At 40.0% G+C, this 18981-nt stretch overlaps 1 protein-coding gene across 2 annotated transcripts in view; it reads left to right on the top strand.

The window, feature by feature from the left end:
• Positions 1 to 18293, top strand: part of LOC130927665 (zinc finger protein 585A-like) — a 39673-nt gene extending 21380 nt beyond the window's left edge. For both annotated transcript variants that reach the window (XM_057853604.1, XM_057853605.1), the window contains exons 3-4: positions 15118 to 15240; positions 15396 to 18293. In XM_057853604.1, coding sequence (XP_057709587.1) covers positions 15118 to 15240; positions 15396 to 17854 — 2582 coding nt within the window. In that variant the 3' untranslated portion in view covers positions 17855 to 18293. The remainder of the gene's footprint in view (positions 1 to 15117; positions 15241 to 15395) is intronic.
• Positions 18294 to 18981: the final 688 nt, after the last annotated feature.

Raw genomic sequence — 18981 nt, 5'->3', positions numbered from 1 at the left:
ACCGACAGAGCAGGTGGCTAGGCTAGGCAAAAAGGAGACATTTTGCGACGTCATACGTTCAATTAACCACCATTTCTTGGTTTACAACAATCGTGTGACAAAAATATCATGAATTGACACTTTTAGCATACACTGGCTCAAATAATATGAACTAAAATATTAAACAAATATGATTAAGTAGGATTTCTAACTCACCAAGTCCCTTTCAGCAAGCAGTTTGTCATAGAGATGAACAGTGCTTGTGAGTAGTCCAAAAATACACCTTTCACAGTTAGAAGAAAAGTTTTAGTTTCATAGGTTTTATCATATTTTAATCTTTTTAGCAGCAACTCTAAGGGGCTTACCGCTTTCCTTCTTCAATCACGAATGAGCAGTAGCGGTGCAAGTACGCATTCTACAGGTTAGTGCCAATTGAGATTTTCAAAATAAAAGTGTAGCGGAATTATTTAACTTTTTATTTCTTTTAAATCAAGTAATTGTCAAATAACTTAGTTTAATGATTATATCAGGTTTTTAAATATTTTTAAACACGGGTTTTTAAACATTTTTCCATTTTAATGTTTAATAATGTAGTCTTTTAATGGTTGTCGTTATCAATGGCTCTTAATTTGGTGAGACTATGTTAACCTGGGTTACACCAGCCAAAGGATAGCAGGGGACGTAAATGGACATCTTTCGTTCGCACGAAGCGAATGAATTTCACGCCATCATTGAGTAGTGTTCTCTGCTGCAAACACTTCGAAGATGCCTGCTTCCTTAACCGGTCTGCTTATGATCAAGGATTTGCCAAAAAGTAAGTGTGATTTTTGTATAGATGACTGATGACTTTGTCAAAGCATAACTGCCTACTGTTGTGGAATGAACAGTATAAGCTCGCGACGTTAGCCGAAAGTTAACTCGTGGCAATCCCTGATCATAGTTGTTGTTGCGTTCGCTAGGTTAAGCGTGTTTAAATTGTGCGTCATCTACGGATCGTGTCCGAAAGGGTTAATCCACTGTCAATCGGGAAATGGGTGTGGATGTGCATATAAACGGGTCGGCGTCGCGGTAATTCACGGTCACGTAGCTGTAAGTGACACACACCGCCGGTGAGTTTGTGCACATTTATTTGTATTTGTATTATGTATTTCCACCTTCATGCTTCAAGCATTGCATTGCTTTTGGACGGTTCAGCGTTCACGGTGATCGCATGATAGGCTTCTAGTTTGTGTTTTATGAGAGCCGCTGACAGGTGACAGCTGACAAATAGCGTGTTGGTTTAGCGTAGCCATTGAGTCAATCTCACAGCGAATCGGCGAGCGCGCAGGTCACGCCGTGAATCATGAGAAATGTAGTCTCGGGACAACGCTGAAGTGGTGCTTTGTAATCTGTTCGCTTGTGTGAAAAAACTATATTTCCTCACGCCATTAGACGCCAATTTCTGCCGAGAGCTGTGCTCTAACTTTTCCATAAGAACTGCTCCAGTTGTTAATAAAGAGACAAGGTTGTCAGCTCGTCGTGTGTTCGATACATTTGTAAACAAAAAGCTCATAACAAGACACTATGCACAATCCGTTTAAGAGAAGCTGGAGTGGGAGGCGAGGAGGAGATCGGCGAGCAAACTTCACGGTCGAATGTGGCGGCAGTCCGCTATTATTTTGTTTTCTTATTGTTGCCACAATAAAGTGGAGAAAGCCATCGACGACTCATCTCCTTCTTTCCCCCCAACGCTTTTGTATTATTATTTTATATGCATGAGCGCTGCCGGATCTGCCAAAATGAACATGCAGTCTGATTATTATTTTTTTTAAACAATGTCATCAGATAGACAAAAACATAAAATTATGTGCAAATGCCTGCATCTTCAAATCATGAAAATAATAACAGCCTATATTTTACCAATCTTGTAATCTCGATGGGTTGTGTCTCCATTCGATGTCAGGTAGTCTGGGCACATTGTTTGCATCCTGATTAGCGTCTGGCTAATACATGTACGATCCAACATAATATTCCAACCTCCTCCTCCTCTTCCTCCAACTCTTCAAAAACTTGAGTCTCCTCACTTGCTCTTGATTTATCACTTAGATCGCTGTTTGAAGCATTGTTTGAAGGGCTTTGTAGGGCGGCCGTATGGAGCGCTCCCATCGCTGTTCTCGGTGTGACGTATCACTTCCAGGTTCGTCCCCTTTCAGGCTCGAACTTCGGAAACGCGATTATTTTGTCAAATATACAACATATAAATTATTTTTTTCATGCTTTATTTGTTGGACAATGTTTAATTACTTTAATTGTGACCCTATTTGGCATGTTATGAAATTACTTCGCAGTACAGCTTTAAGGGTGTAACAGTACATGTATTTTTATTGAACCGTTTCGGTTCGGGGTGCTCGGTTCGGAACCGAGGCGTACTGAACGAGTTTCTGACGTAATGTAAAGTGCTGTCAAATTTAGCGCGTTAACGGGCGGTAATTAATTTTTTGAATTATTCACGTTAAAATATTTGACGCATTTCACGCAAGCGCGGAATGCCCGCTCATGCATCCCATAAGCCCACCATTAATTACGCCCCACGGACTGCTCGCTAAGGGCGTAACATAAAACGAGCCACACACACAAGTTGCAAGTGGACACAAATTTATTCGCATAAGTCGAACACACAATGAACAAAATATACAAAATGGTGAAGGAGCTGGCTTCAGCGTAAGCCCAGGCCAAAACAACAAACAAAACGAAACTACACTTAAACCCCACCCGCTAAGTAAACCCTGATCGTAAAAAGGAAATTAAAAAAAAAAGACAGCCAGTACTTGGCTTCTACACTAAACAAAATGGGTTGAACGAAAACGGCAGTTTACCTCTACTGCTGCGGTGCTCTTATTTACAGTGGTGAACAAAAACGATCCAATAACGAATGAATACAAAATACCTCACTGAAAAAGCAGGAGTGTAACAAAAATAGCGATCAAATGCGCAGGTGAATGAGTGGCGGCAACGTCGTCTGCCCGTCAAGTGTTAATCAGAGTACGTCACGTTGGGAGGGGAGGCAGCCAGCTGGCGGACGCAACGATCAGCTGACTGACAGTCTCAAAAAAGATGACAATTAAACGGCCAGGCCGTCGCACCACTCAGAAGTGCAGTGAGCAGCGTGGGTAACGGTTAAATGTAACATGGAAGAAAAGCGGTTGGCCCACTGGGTGGGGAATTGAAATTAAAGATGTGATTAATTCAATTAAAAATTTTAAACGTTTGACAGCCCTTACCTAACCTTTACTTTTCGAGGCTGTGGTCATAAAGTTAATATGAGAAATTTGAAACTGTTCAGTGTTGCAACTGTTAAATTTTGCACATCACATATTTTTTTAAAGAAAAAGTCTTAGTCAATGTTATTTATTTTTATTTTGTTTTTCAAAATATCTACATTTCACAATATTGTATTTTCTATTTTTGAGCAGAATTCTAGCTTTGTATGGGCTAATGTTCCTATTGTTGAAAGCACAAAAGTGTGTAATAAACAACTAGCACATTTATATTTTGCATTTTGTTTTCTTACTGTACCGAAAATGTACCGAACTGTGACCTCAAAGCCGAGGTACGTACCGAACCGAGGTTTTTGCACCCCTAATAAATTTTTTTTTTTTTCTTACTATTTTGCACTGTATTTAACCTGTTTTGACCATAGTATGTGTAAAGGTAAAAAACGCCTATAACCATACCTGCTGTTTGTGTTAAATTGTCAAACATAAAACTTTTCAAACTTAGTTTTTTCTATTGAATGTTTACCCTAACAAGTTGAATAAATATTATCAAGCTACAAAACGGTTGGTCGAGCATGTTTGGTTGTCAATAGGACATCAACATTACAAATTTTGAAAAAAGATTTTGGGATTTTTTTGTTGTTTTGGGTCCAAAATTTGGATTATAATTGGTCAGTAAAGAAAACAACAGTTTGGACAGTTCAAAGTGTCCTGAAAAAAGGAACCAACTTGGCCGTTGTGAAAATTTTTTTCTTTGAAATATAAATGCAAAATCAAATGCATGCAAATTCGGCCAAAATAGGCTTAGGTGTTAAAGGGCTAAACACTGTAAGCGTTAGCATTGTTACATTGAGACTAATGGGGAAAAAAAAGACAAACCTACTTTAGCCTGCTATAAAACATTGGCAGTCTTTTCCAAAACGCAAACTTGCGGTCAAAAGGTGACACTTCAAACATGAAAAATCGCAGGTTAACATCATTTGCTAATGAAAAAATCGAGAGAAAAAAAACAAACTATGAGTGACAGTGACACCACAAGCAATGACGAAAAGTGATTTTTTTGCGGAGTGTGAAGCTGTTAGCGGTTTAGCGAATGTACTTCCGGTGTACATTTCAAAACAAAAGCATGCCACGTTCATATAAATAACGATTTCTGGAGTTAATCCCACATACTTCAGAAGTAGTACTATAATATGTAAATACTATAATACTACAGAATGTAGACTCTACACTAAGAATAGCTTTCAAATGACACCTTTTTGAAAAATGATTGCCAATGAATATTATAATAACTATAATACTATTATATATAGTAGTATTCTATAATAATAATGCTAGATTTTTTTTAAAGAATTGTTTTGAATCATGTTGGAAAGGCTAAGTCAGTGTGCTGAATGTTTACATTCCATTGTTTTTCACTAGTTAATGCTATGAACATTTGACCTCATTGTTTATATGTGATTAATTATTGTTATTTACGTGTTTCTTTGTACTTCAATAAAGAATTTAAGTTTTCCAAAATGTTTCTGTGAATTAATAAACATCAACAGAAATTTAATTGCTAAATTAGTAACAAACCCCCCCCCAAATATTTATATATTTTTTTCTTTCTATTAGCCGACTAATTGTAAAAATAGTCGGCTGACTAACTGGGAGAAAATTAGTCGTTTGGGACAGCCCTACCGGAACATATTTCCTCCACACCCTTGTCACCTTTTTAACCCCTGACCCATTTTCATGCCTGCTGGATCATCCAATTGCTCTCTAGCGAACCGCAGACGGGCCTGGACGTGTACTGGCTTCAGCAGGGGGACACGTCTGGCAGTGCAGGATTTGTGTCCCTGACGGCACATCGTGTTACTGATAGTAGCCTTTGTTACTGTGGTCCCAATTCTCTGTAGGTCATTCACTAGGTCCCCTCGTGTGGTTCTGGGATTTTTGCTCACCGTTCGTGTTATCATTTTGACACCACGGGGTTAGATCTTGCATGGAGCCCCAGATCGAAGGAGATTATCAATGGTCTCGTATGTCTTCCATTTTCTAAAAATTGATCCCATAGCGGATTTCTTTACACTTAAGCGTTTTACCTATTGCAGATTCAGTCTTCCCAGCCTGGTGCAGATCTATAATTTTGTCTCTGGTGTCCTTCGACAGCTCTTTGGTCTTGGCCATAGTGGAGTTCGGAATGTGACTGATTGAGGTTGTGGACAGGTGTCTTTTATACCGATAATGAGTTAAAACAGGTGCCATTAATACAGGTAACACGTGGAGCCTCGTTAGAAGAAGTTAGACCTCTTTGACAGCCAGATATATTGCTTGTAGGTGACCAAATACTTATTTTCCACTCTCGTTTGGAAATAAATTCTTTAAAAATCAAACAATGTGATTTTCTGTTTTTTTTTCTCCACATTCTGTCTTTCATGCTTGAGGTTTACCCATGTTGACAATTACAGGCCTCTCTAATCTTTTCAAGTAGGAGAACTTGCACAATTGGTGGTTGACTAAATACCCTTTTGCCCCACTGTATTAATAGACGAATTACACCCATTTAAACAGGATAAATGTTTACTCTTTAAGAAATCACAACTAAAAACAATAGACCATGCCTCTTAAGTATAAGACAATACCCGCACAGAAACACAGAAGAAATAAAATGTCCTTTTCAAGAAAAAAAAAGTAAAATTGCTCAAGCATAACAACTCAAGCATTTAGGCAAATGAAAACGTTTCCCCTCATAGTTTCTGCTATGGTGTTCCATAGGGATGCAACGATACAGTTAAGTCACGGTTCGGTACGATTTTCGATACGGGGGACACGATTTTCGATCCGATTCATTACATTTAATGTTCTGGGGAAAAAAAACAATTGTATTTTTTTTTTTTGTTACCGAGCAAAAATTAAATTACCATTATTTAAACATGCATTTTAGTGCATAATATTTATGTGCTTACTTCTTACTGATCTAAAGAAATAGTGTATAAAAGTGCTAAGAACAATCTTTACTGTTTGTAAAGTGAGGCGGCGCACACTGTTGATTCCTACAGCTCTCTTAGCAGCTAGGTTAACTACATGAGCAAAACATCCTATTTGTTGTCCGAAACTATCTGTGTCACGTACTGAATTAACAGTATTTGCAGCATTATCGATTGTCACTGCCTCACTGGTACGGGTTGATTTGGCCTGCTTAATTTCCATTCAGTCTATAATTCATAAGTCATTCGGTTTATAATTCATCGATTAGTATATGGACTACGTCAGCACATCTAGTTTGCCATTTCATGATATCTAGTGTATGCTGTTGTACGAAATTTTCAAGGTTCGCAGTGAGTAAGCAACAGGCACACTTGTGCTTAATAGACAATGTTTATTGATTAGAAATTGCAAATAAATGAATAAATGAAGTTTAATTGATTACAATCCCACAAAAGCAAGCAAAAAATCAAGCATAACTCAGAATAACAAACATAACTCAGAATAACTACAACGCTAGGTCTGAATTGTCAAAAACCCCTACGATGCAGTTAAAAACACATCAACACACATAACAATGGCGCTAGATAGTTAGTTGTCGAAGCTAAAATATCCCCGCACCAAAGTGCAATGAGTTCCCTGATGATAATGAATCAAGCTCTTACCTGTCAACAATGAACGGAGGGCCACACAACGTTCCTGGTTTGAGCAATCAAGGAACTCCGGCCGAGCGACTGACGCGTAAAATCCTCCGACGCTAAGCTCTGAGCAGTCTCAGCATCGCCCCCGCTATTCGCTCCCAGCTCCCGCCACTCTCTAGGCTAGACTGGGCCGCAAGCCAACGATGCTCTTTGCTCATGAGGTGCATTCTTTAACCGCTTATTGTCTCCAGGCAGCTCATTCCTGCCAACAGGGAGCTCATTCCTGAGTTCAACATTACGCACTGCACTTGGCTAGGCTGGCCGCGAACCTGGGTCTCCTGCTTACAAGGCAGCCAGCTTAACCATTCAACCATGACGCTGTTAAAAACAGTTATGGTTATATGTGTATATGGATCAATTCGGGTCACAAAAAGGTCACAAGATCACAAGAAAGGTCATAAAAAGGTACAAGTGTTTTTTCCCAGTTCATATGCGCACATTAAAAAAGTTAACAAACGCCACACAAGTCACGTCTGCACTACTGCACAACACCAGCATTTGACAATCGGCTTTCATAAACAGGACGAGTTTGAAGCACAGCGCTCTTAATTTGCCACTCATTGTTCATCATGTCCATTCAGCTGTCCGTTGTGAAAGCGAGGTTGTTCGTAAGCAGCCAAGTTGGTAACAATGTTTTGGCGGACTTCGTTGTAAATCTCCTGAAGCGCACGCAACAGTAATGTTGTTTTGTTCATGTGATGCGGGAATGGGAAAGAGACGGTTTACCGAGAGCCACAGTTTGAGGAAGTGTTGTTAGCGCCATGTGTTAATAAAAACAAAAGTTGTCAGCAAGTCTTGTGTTTGATATCAGTGCCAGAAAAACACACTTAATAGGACACCTTGCAGCTTCCTTTTTAATACTGTCCTTATAATCATGATCTGCTGCATCATAAATCACTTTGTGACTTTCCACCTCCATGATGAAACGTTCTTCATCCATGTTCGCTGGTGTTTTAACCGTCAATAATACACTGGGCTGTCGACTCAAGGCCTGGATCCGCCCATTTTGACGGATGCGTCTCCAGCAAACATAGATCATTGCCTAAACCATTTGGCGGGCTCCGGCACGCCAGAGATGGTCCGCAGTCAATCCGGAGCACCGACGCGGCCGGTTTACGTTGAACAATAGGATATCATGGGAACGGATTGGCTCCGGCGCTATTTTTGGCCGGAAGATGCATTTCGCGTATTTGTTAACAGGGAATCCGAACATTTAACAGCACGTCTGCCGTACGCGCGCACGCACGCGAGGCGATAAATCGCAGCGGAAAAAATACCGTCTTCATTTTATCGTGCGATAAATGGAATTATTGCATATTGCGACAGGCTTACATTTACTGCGTATTCATGTTATTATAAACACTAAAATAATTACAAACATATATTTCCGAGGCATAAAAACATAACAGAAAGCATTCACGAGTGTCTAGACACCAGACTGTAAGTGAATGAGCTTGTGAGCCAAACTGTGACAAAAAGTTTGACATTCATTTTTCAACTTGTTCATAATCACATCAAATAATGACATGTCAAATAGACAAATATAGCTGAAATAACCTAAATATTTTTGGGAATATTCCAATTTAGGGCCCTTCTGGGAAAGAAATTTTATTCATGCTTATAAAACACATAACTGGTGTGATACTATATTCATTTGTGAGACTGTTTCATAGCATAATACATGGCTATATTTGTGTGCTCCAAACATTCTTTTGAACATTCACAATGGGTGTCTGTGGACCCCCTATCAGATATGACTCACTCTGTACCAGCCGGGACCAGTGCTCAAGGTCCCAGCTCAAAGATTTTTTGTATGGAAAAATATCCAGGTTTGTGAGATGATGAGTTTCGTTTCTGAGTAAGTTTCAGATGACTTCCGGTTTGAGCAACATGGACGCGTGAACGAGGAGCTCCCACAAGCCAACTGATTAAACTCCATTCAATTCAAGGTAACACGACAAAAGGGCTTAAAATTGAGGAAATGAGTGGAGTTGCAACAAAAACGACGAAAAAAAAGAACCCGATCGCCCAAGGTGAAGAAAAATCTGCCGAGAACACGCTGGACTCTGAACCTAACATAGAGACGCCCCAAAGCGGGTTTGACAACATTAGCCGACAAATTCAAGTCTTACAAAAAGAAATGAAGATCGACTTGAAAACACGCCGAGATCAAATCACAGCACAGATGAAGAGTGAGTTGGCTGAATTCAAGGCCGATATAAATCAAAAGTTGGTGAAAATAACCACTGACATTGGTGTACAAAATGAGAAAATTCAGGTTACACTTGATCGCACGGAGGAAATTGAGCGATGGAGCCATGAAGCTAGCGGCATATTGCAAAAAGTCACCCACGATCAGCAAACACTTATGGACAAAATGGACGACTTGGAATCAAGATCACGGCGGAACAACTTACGGATCTACGGGATACCGGAAGAGTCCGAGGCCAAGAGTGAATCTGCGGCGCAGTTTATTGACAGCTGGCTTCGGGAAGAACTTTCCATGGACATTGATTTACAAATTCAGGGGGCGCACCGGGCCCCTGCGCCAAAGCCGAAGTCCGGTCAACAGCCAAGATCCATGGTCATCGCCTTCTTGCAATTTACGGTAAAGGAGATGATTTTTAAAAAAGCATGGGAGAAGAAAATAGTCACTTTAAATGGTCACCGGATCTATTTTGACCACGACTATTCAGAGAGGATTCATCAGCAACGCAAAGCGTACTCCAACGTGAAGAAAGTCCTGAAGAAGGAGGGCGTCCGATTTCAGACCCCTCTCAACAAAATGCGCATATACTGGTCCAGCGGCGTGAAAACGTACAACAGCGCGGAGGAAGCTGCCAAAGAGTTGATGAAAAGAGGATACGAGGTGGACAACGCGACGTCGGAAGGTGGGAGGACAACGCTCGTGGGGAGTCTCCAGCCGGCCGGGATCGCGACGTGGGAACTCGCTGGGAGCAGACGCACGGAGGCGGCCATCAAACGTGTACGAGGACGACCTCGGGAGTATCAGCTGAGGGGCGAAAGGGCTGAAACTACGTCCTCGGCGTCATCTAAGAATTGATGGGAAATTCGCATCGCAGTAAAGTACGCTTTCTTTGGAGGGTTAATGAGAAAAATGAAGTTGGCATTGGGAGGACTATACCAACATGACCGGTAAATGTACATTAAACCCTAGTGGATTGATCGTCGTTACTGGATGGGGGCCCTCTCTCCAAGAGAGGCAATCCCCCTCACAACTAAAAGAGGGTCAGCAGCTTTTCTTTTTGGAAGTCATTGTATGTAGTTTTGACAATTTTAATTGTTTTTGTTTTATTGGGGAGCCTGTGTGGAAATTTTGAAGACAGAGCTGAAACGGAATATGAGTACACAACAAGCTATAGTTAAAATAATTTCCCTGAATGTCAACGGCCTGGGTAACCCAGTTAAGAGAGCATGTGTCATGACTAAATTAAAAAAGGAAAAGGCTGAAATAAATTTCCTACAAGAAACACATTTGCCTAAAACGGAACACGAGAAATTAAAGAAGTTTGGCTTTAAAAATATATATTACAGTTCACATTCTAATCCGAGGAAAAGAGGAGTAGCAATACTCATGCCTGATGCAATTAAATTTAAACTTCAAAAAGAAAGAAAAGAAAAAGAAGGAACTTTTATTCTGGTTAAGGGAACAATAGGTCAATCAATGCTAACATTAGTGAACATATATGCTCCACCAGAGAGTAACAAGGATTTCTTTAAACGTATATTTGACATAATTATTATGGAAGCAGAAGGAATTTGCATTTGTGGGGGCAATTTCAATGTGGTAATGAACTATGACCTGGACACAACTAGCATTCAGAGAAATAAGTAATCAATCTCTAAATTAATAAGTAATACATGGGAGGAGATGGGCTTCTTTGATGTCTGGAGAGATTTAAATCCATCACGGAAAGATTTCAGTCACTACTCAGCCACACATTCTGTTTACTCCAGAATTGATTATTTTTTCATGCAAAAAGAAAATAGAGATACAGTACAAGATTGTAAAATTGGAGTGGCAGATGTGTCTGACCATAGTGCCATCTACTTAACAATTTGTTTGAATACCAGAAGGATGAATACAATATGGAGAATGAATGTGGGGATATTGAACAATAACTCAGTCATTGAACAAATTAAGGAGGAAATAAAGACTTATGTAAAAGAAAACAATAACGGGGAAACAAACCCAGCTATATTATGGGATACTCTGAAAGCAGTAATAAGAGGGAAACTGATTGCACTTACAAGTAACCTCAAAAAAGAAAAAATGAAAAAATATAAAACTTATATTACAGAGTTAGAATCTCTAGAACAAACACATAAGGGGAACAACAATCATGACCCCAAAATTAAACAGAGCCTGAAGGAAAAAAGGAAGGCAATCAATGATTTGCTTCAATCTGAAATTGAAACCAAAGCAAGGTATTTAAAACAAAGTTACAATGAATCAGGCCCCAAAGCAACAAAACTGTTGGCGAGACAATTACGAAGACAACAGGCTGAAAGGACAATTAACAAGATATATGATCCTAACGCAAACCAACTTAAATATGAACCAAAAGAAATAGAAAATATTTTTAGAGATTACTACAAAACTCTCTACTCTCAGTCATCTTCACTAGATCAGAGTGTTTTCAAGACCTTTTTTGACTCCTTGGATCTACCTTCCACTGGCACACAACAAAATGAGAAACTAACAGCAGAGATTACAGCTGGTGAAATTAAAAAAGCAATTGGGAAATTGCGATTGAACAAGATGTCAGGAAGTGATGGCTACCCGTCAGAGTGGTACAAGTCATTCAAGGAAGAATTGACACCCCTGTTATGTGACGCCTTTAATTGGATTCTAACACAAGGAAAAATCCCCCCATCCTGGACAGAAGCGATAATTACAGTTCTTCCCAAGCCACAAAAAGATAAAGATTACTGTCAAAATTATAGACCAATATCAGTTCTGAATATAGACTACAAGTTATATACGTCAATGTTATCAAATCGTCTCCAAACTTTTTTACCAGATCTGATAGACGAAGATCAGTGTGGGTTTGTCAGAAACAGGCAAACACATGACAATGTTAGAAGAACGCTACATATCATACAAAAAATAAGAAAGGATAAAATACCATCAGCTTTAATTAGTCTGGATGCAGAAAAAGCATTCGACAGGGTAAATTGGGAATTTTTATATTTGACTTTGGAGCGATTCGGTTTTAATGCTAGATCGATCCAATGTATGAAATCAATTTATTGCAAACCCACAGCAACAATCAAATTGAATGGTTCACTGTCTCAAAGATTCCAGCTAGAAAGGGGGACCAGGCAGGGTTGCTGTCTTAGCCCCATACTATTTGCTCTGTATATAGAACCCTTGGCCCAAATGATAAGACAGGATACATCAATAGAAGGGGTGATGGTTAATAGTCAAGAACATAGAGTGAGTCTATTTGCAGACGATATTGTGAGTCTATTTGCAGACGATATTATGATTTATTTAAAGAATCCAAATGACTCCTTTTCATACCTTACACAAATACTTGACACATTCGGTTTGCTTTCGGGTTATAAAATAAACATACTCAAAACCCAACTCCTTATGTTCAACAGTTTACCATCTCAAGAATTAAGGAAATGGCAAATAAATTGGGATGCAAAATCAATTAAGTACTTAGGTATAAACAGAACTAAAGATTTTTCAAAATTATATGAAAGTAACTATCCACAAATAGATAAGACCATAAGAGATGACATGGAAAGATGGTCTACCTACCCACTGGGATTGGGAGATAGGGTAAATGTGGTAAAGATGAATATCTTGCCACGTCTGCTCTATCTATTTTTGTCCTTGCCTGTTCATGTTCCAAAAGACCAATTCATTAAATGGGATAGGTGCATATCTCGATTTTTATGGGAAGGGAAGCGGCCACGAATAAGATACACTACATTACAAATAAGTAAAGACAAAGGGGGGTGGGCACTTCCAAATTTGAAGCATTATTTTCAAGCTGCACAGTTGAGACATTTGATTTTTTGGTGTAATGAGGGATATACGGCAAAATGGAAGGATATAGAAGTTTTTTCACAGAAGTACCCGTTACAATCACAAATTGGACAAATTCAAAACCTAACTAAAAAAATCGAGGATGGAGCTGGCAATGTGGTAGTGTCTTTTACACTAGACATATGGTATTCTGTAGTAAAACTTTTAAAGATAGATAACGAAATAGGTCTACTAAAATGAATATCATATGATGATAAATTCATACCTGGAAAATTAGATGATGGGTTTAAGACATGGACAGATAAAGGAATTACAACTATAAGTAAAGTGGTTAAAAGGGGAGAAATAAAAAGTTTCCAAGAACTGAAAAATCCATACAATCTTACTAACCAAGACTTTTTTTAGATATCTGCAAATACGCGATTACTATAATAAGGATGTTAAGATAGGTGGGGACGAAGTACACCCTATAATACAGATGCTGGTACGATCCTATGAGAATGTTATCCCTAAAACAGTGTCAACTATATATCGCATATTGAGAGACTCGGTAAATGAGTCAACACAATATGTGAAAATGAAATGGGAAAGAGAGCTGGGCGAACTGATACCAGACGAGAAATGGAACAACATGTGGCGGTCACACTTATCAACATCACAATCACCTAAATGGAAGGAATTCAATTGGAAAAACTTAATTCGATACTTCATCACACCCAAAATTAAAAGTAAACAAACAAGTAGCCAACAATCTTGCTGGAGACGATGCAACGACTTGAATCCAGACCATTCACATATATTTTGGACATGCATTAATATTCAATTATTCTGGGAGAAGGTTCACTCAGCTCTCTGTGTTATGTTGGGATACGCAATTCCCAAATCCTGTCAGGTATTATATCTGGGACTTTTAGAGGATGTAATACATAATGAGGACCAGTATATTGTAAAAATTCTCCTTGTGGCTGCAAAAAAGGCCATAACAAAGAACTGGTTAAGAACTGAATCTCCAACATATGAACAATGGCTGCTAATAGTGGATGAAATACTCGACATGGAACGGCTAACATATAGGCTAAAGATAAAAGAATATTTGTTTTGGAAAAACTGGGGGAAGTGGCTGTCTTACAGGGAAAAAGGGGGATAATATGGATTTCTGGCTCATCATGATAGAGGAGAACACAGGCCCGTTTGGTGCTCATTAGTTATATTTTTCTTTATGTTTGGTGTTGGTGTTATTCGGTGGTGGGGAATGTTCTATTTGTGTTTTTGTGTGGAAAATTAGAAATTAAAAAAAAAATTGTAAAAAAAAAAAGAAAAAAAAAAGTTTCGTTTCACGGTGGGCTTCGGCACCGCCCTTTCAATGATATATACGACTCGCTCGATGGTTCCTCTTTGTACCTCTGGGTGATCACAGCTCCTGGCTGAATCACATTATTCTGTACCCTTGATGTATCATGTTTATATAGTCTTAGAAGCAGGCAATCTTTTGTTGGTCTGATTCATTTCTCATCGAGCTACCGAGTTGACACTTGTCTTTGAATTCAAAATTGAATTTCCCTGACAACTTCATCAACAAAATTATTCTACCCCTTAGGTATGTATAACTTGAGTATTTAGTACAACATCCTTTGCAACAATAACATCCTTTAGACATGAAGCATAGCCTGACACAAGTTTCTTGCAGTGATCCACATATATCTTGGCCCATTCCTCATAGGCAAAGGGCTCCAGTTCATGAACATTTTTGGGCTTGTGTTCTGCACCTGCCTTCTTCAAGAACCACCAGAGATTTTCAATGGGATTTAAGTATGGTGATTGCGATGGCAACCAAGAAGTGGTAAATGTTGAGGTATGCTCAGGATCATTGTCCTGTTGGAAGGTCCAACCTCACCCAAGCCTCAGCTTTGTCAATGACTGCATGGCATGCTTACATTTTTGTGTGTGTGTGTGTGTTTTTTTTTTTTTTAATCAATAAAAAAAATTGCCACTGCTTGCGCCTGAAGGATGAGGGTGTGTCAATGCACGATGACTAGCAGCCAATCGGTGCATTGTGAATGACAGCCCAGAATGCATCTCGTACGCACGCGTACATACACACTCGCTCTCTCAGCCAGTCTACCCTCACGGCCTACCAGCTGCATAGATGGTTTATAAAATATATCATTGGTCTTCTTGTGTCTTGCAGGTTTCAGCAAATATCTTGGTCCTGACGCTCAACAGCTTAAGAGGGAAGTACAACTTCCAATCAAAAAGGAGGAGGTAGAGCTGCCATACGTTAAAGAGGAGGACAATATCACCATGTCGAGTGGTGAGCCCAAGCACACATTTTCATCGCACCATCAGATAGAAATGGCGCCTTGTCACTGTCACCTTTCAAAGATGATGGTCATAAGAAATCTCACCGTGACAACAAACTGTGCAAATGCTCTCAAATGATATCTTTTGTCTTCTTGTGTCTTGCAGGATTCAGCAAATATCTTGGTCCTGAGTGGCAGGAGTCTGAGTCTCCTGCCATTAAAGAGGAATTGGAGCACCTGCAAATGAAACGGGAAGAGCCAGAGCACCCTCAACAGCAAAAGAGAGCAGTACAACTTCCAATCAAAAAGGAGGAGGTAGAGCTGCCATACGTTAAAGAGGAGGACAATATCACCATGTCGACTGGTGAGCCCTTGAATAGCGAGGATGGTCCAAGTGAGGCCAGCAGAGGGACGGAGCCTCCAAGCAGCAGCTCAACGGAAGGACGGCAAGCACACATTTTCATCGCACCATCAGATAGAAATGGCGCCACGTCACACTCATCTTACAAAGATGATGGTCAGAAGAAATCTCACTGTGGGAAAACCTTTGCTAATAACTATACTTGTCGTATGCATATTAGCAGCCACACTGGTGAAAAACCCTTTTCCTGCTCAGATTGTGGTAAAAAATTCTCTGAAAAAGGCACCTTGAAACAACACGCAAGAACCCATACTGGTGAAAAACCTTTTGTCTGCTTAGTTTGTGGTCAAAGGTTCAGTAGCAAGAGCTACTTAAAAGTACACACAAGAACCCACACTGGTGAAAAACCTTATCCTTGCTCAGTTTGTGGTCAAAAATTAGCTCAGAAGAGAAACTTAAAAGTACACACAAGAACCCACACAGGTGAAAAACCCTTTGTCTGCTCAGTTTGTGGTCAAGGATTCACTCAAATTCAACGCTTAAAAGTACACATAAGAACCCACACTGGTGAAAAACCTTTTTCTTGCTCAGATTGTGGAAAAAAATTCTCTGAAAAAGCCACCTTGAAAAATCACACAAGAACCCACACTGGTGAAAAACCTTTTTCCTGCTCAGTTTGTGGTCAAGGATTCACTCAAAGTCACCACTTAACCGTACACACAAGAACCCACACTGGTAAAAAACCCTTTTCCTGCTCAGATTGTGGTAAAAAATTCTCTGTAAAAGGCGCCTTGAAAAACCACACAAGAACCCACACTGGTGAAAAACCTTTTTCCTGCTCAGTTTGTGGTCAAGGATTCACTCGAAGTCACCACTTAACCGTACACACAAGAACCCACACTGGTGAAAAACCGTTTTCCTGCTCAGATTGTGGAAAAAGATTCACTGAGAAGAGCACCTTAAACACACACAAAAGAACTCACACTGATGAAAAACCCTTTGTCTGCTCAGTTTGTGGTCAAGGGTACAGTAGCAAGAGCTACTTAAACAAACACACAAGAACCCACACTGGTGAAAAACCTTTTTCCTGCTCAGTTTGTGGTCAAGGATTCACTCGAAGTCACCACTTAACTGAACACACAAGAACCCACACTGGTGAAAAACCTTTTTCCTGCTCAGTTTGTGGTCAAGGATTCACTCGAAGTCACCACTTAACCGTACACACAAGAACCCACACGGGTGAAAAACCGTTTTCCTGCTCAGATTGTGGAAAAAGATTCACTGAGAAGAGCACCTTAAACACACACACAAGAACTCACACTGGTGAAAAACCCTTTGTCTGCTCAGTTTGTGGTCAAGGGTACAGTAGCAAGAGCTACTTAAACAAACACACAAGAACCCACGCTTGTGTAAAACCTTTTTCTTGCTCAGTTTGTGGTCAAGAATTCAGTTGTGAGAGTGCCTTAAAAGTACACACAAGAACCCACACTGGTGAAAAACCTTTTTCTTGCTCAGATTGTGGTAAAAAATTCTCTGTAAAAGGCGCCCTAAAAGTACACACAAGAACCCACACTGGTGAAAAACCGTTTTCCTGCTCAGATTGTGGTCAAGAATTCAGCTATCAGAGTGCCTTAAAAGTACACACAAGAACCCACACTGGTGAAAAACCTTTTTCCTGCTCAGTTTGTGGTCAAGGATTCGTTCAAAAACAACAATTGCAAAGACACAAAAGAACCCATACTGGTGAAAAACCGTTTTCCTGCTCAGATTGTGGAAAAAGATTCACTGAGAAGAGTGCCTTAAACACACACACAAGAACCCACACTGGTGAAAAACCTTTTTCCTGCTCAGTTTGTGGTCAAGGATTCACTCGAAGTCACCACTTAATCGTACACACAAGAACCCACACTGGTGAAAAACCGTTTTCCTGCTCAGATTGTGGAAAAAGATTCACTGAGAAGAGTACCTTAAACACACACAAAAGAATCCACACTGGTGAAAAACCTTTTTCCTGCTCAGTTTGTGGTCAAGGATTCACTCGAAGTCACCACTTAACCGTACACACAAGAACCCACCCTGGTGAAAAACCGTTTTCCTGCTCAGATTGTGGAAAAAGATTCACTGAGAAGAGCGCCTTAAACACACACAAGAGAACCCACACTGGCGAAAAACCTTTTTCCTGCTCAGCTTGTGGTCAAAAATTCGCTTGCAAGGATCAGATTAATAGACACGTGTGTATTGGTGTGAGAAGCAGTGGCCAATGACTGTTTTGCCTGTCATCCATGCTGCCTTTATCAGATTGTGCACTGCCAGTGGCAGTTCCTCTCTGGCTGGAGACACAGGCCCACATATTTTGTCTCACACATCCAGGCAGTGCTCCTCTGCAGAGTTGGCGCCCCATGCCGGCTCTGTGATTTCGGTCTATGACCACACTGGAATCTCCGCAGTCCTCTCCAGGACATAGGTCAGGTAGAAGACGATTACTTATTTCATTGTCATTTCATTACACATACACAGTAAATGTGTTCCTCATCACAACACAAACTGTAGCAAAGTTGTACCAGGGATGAAAGTGGCTAGAAGTTTCTTGCTGGAACTCCCTGACATGAAGGTCGCCACGTAGTCTGAATTTTTTATTTTTTGTATTTTATTTTTTTTGGGAGGGGGGGGGGGGGTCAAACCTCGGAAAAACACTGACATTTAGATAAAACTGCTTTTGGCACAGTTATTCCAATAACACAAACAAATTTTCATTCACAGAACCAGCAGTAACTCCATCTCCTAATCCCCCCCCCCCCCCCCACACACACACACATTTCTTAAATGTAAAACTTCAATTTTAACTACTTAAGAATATTGGATGTTCGTTAAAATAGCGTACCGTATGTAATATGTCACCTTTGCTCATTAATATTCATGACGTTAGCAACTGTTGCTGGGCGCGGGGGGGTCATCAAATATGCATTTGTCCCTCATGGTACATTCATGTAAATAGTGTACGAAAGAGATGTTTACTGAGCTAAACCTACCAATTCTGTCCAAAAATGATGCCCCTGGTGCCAAATTCACTGGTAAAGATGTGGAAGAACATACAAATGTTCAGTTAAAGAGATGGCTTGAATGTCGAGGGCCAAAAAAGTCAGGACAAAAGAGCAGACCTGATCCAGAGGTAGCCTTACGCCACTGACAATGACATTCTCCTGTTTCAACAAGCTATCCTTTACCACCATATGCCCTGTCTTTCTGAAATGTTATATCCTCTGGTTGTCTTACGTCTCTGACCGTTGTGCGGGATGATTTATTTTGTTATTTTCGTGTAGCAATCACATATGCTATTCGCTGACAGCCAATGAACACATTTGTTTTGAATGAATGAATGCTTTACTTTGGA

This window comes from Corythoichthys intestinalis, chromosome 13, assembly GCF_030265065.1.
Source record: "Corythoichthys intestinalis isolate RoL2023-P3 chromosome 13, ASM3026506v1, whole genome shotgun sequence".
Taxonomy (NCBI): Eukaryota; Metazoa; Chordata; class Actinopteri; order Syngnathiformes; family Syngnathidae; genus Corythoichthys; species Corythoichthys intestinalis.
Note: the sequence above shows the minus strand (reverse complement) of the source record. Positions and strands in the feature narration are given on the sequence as shown.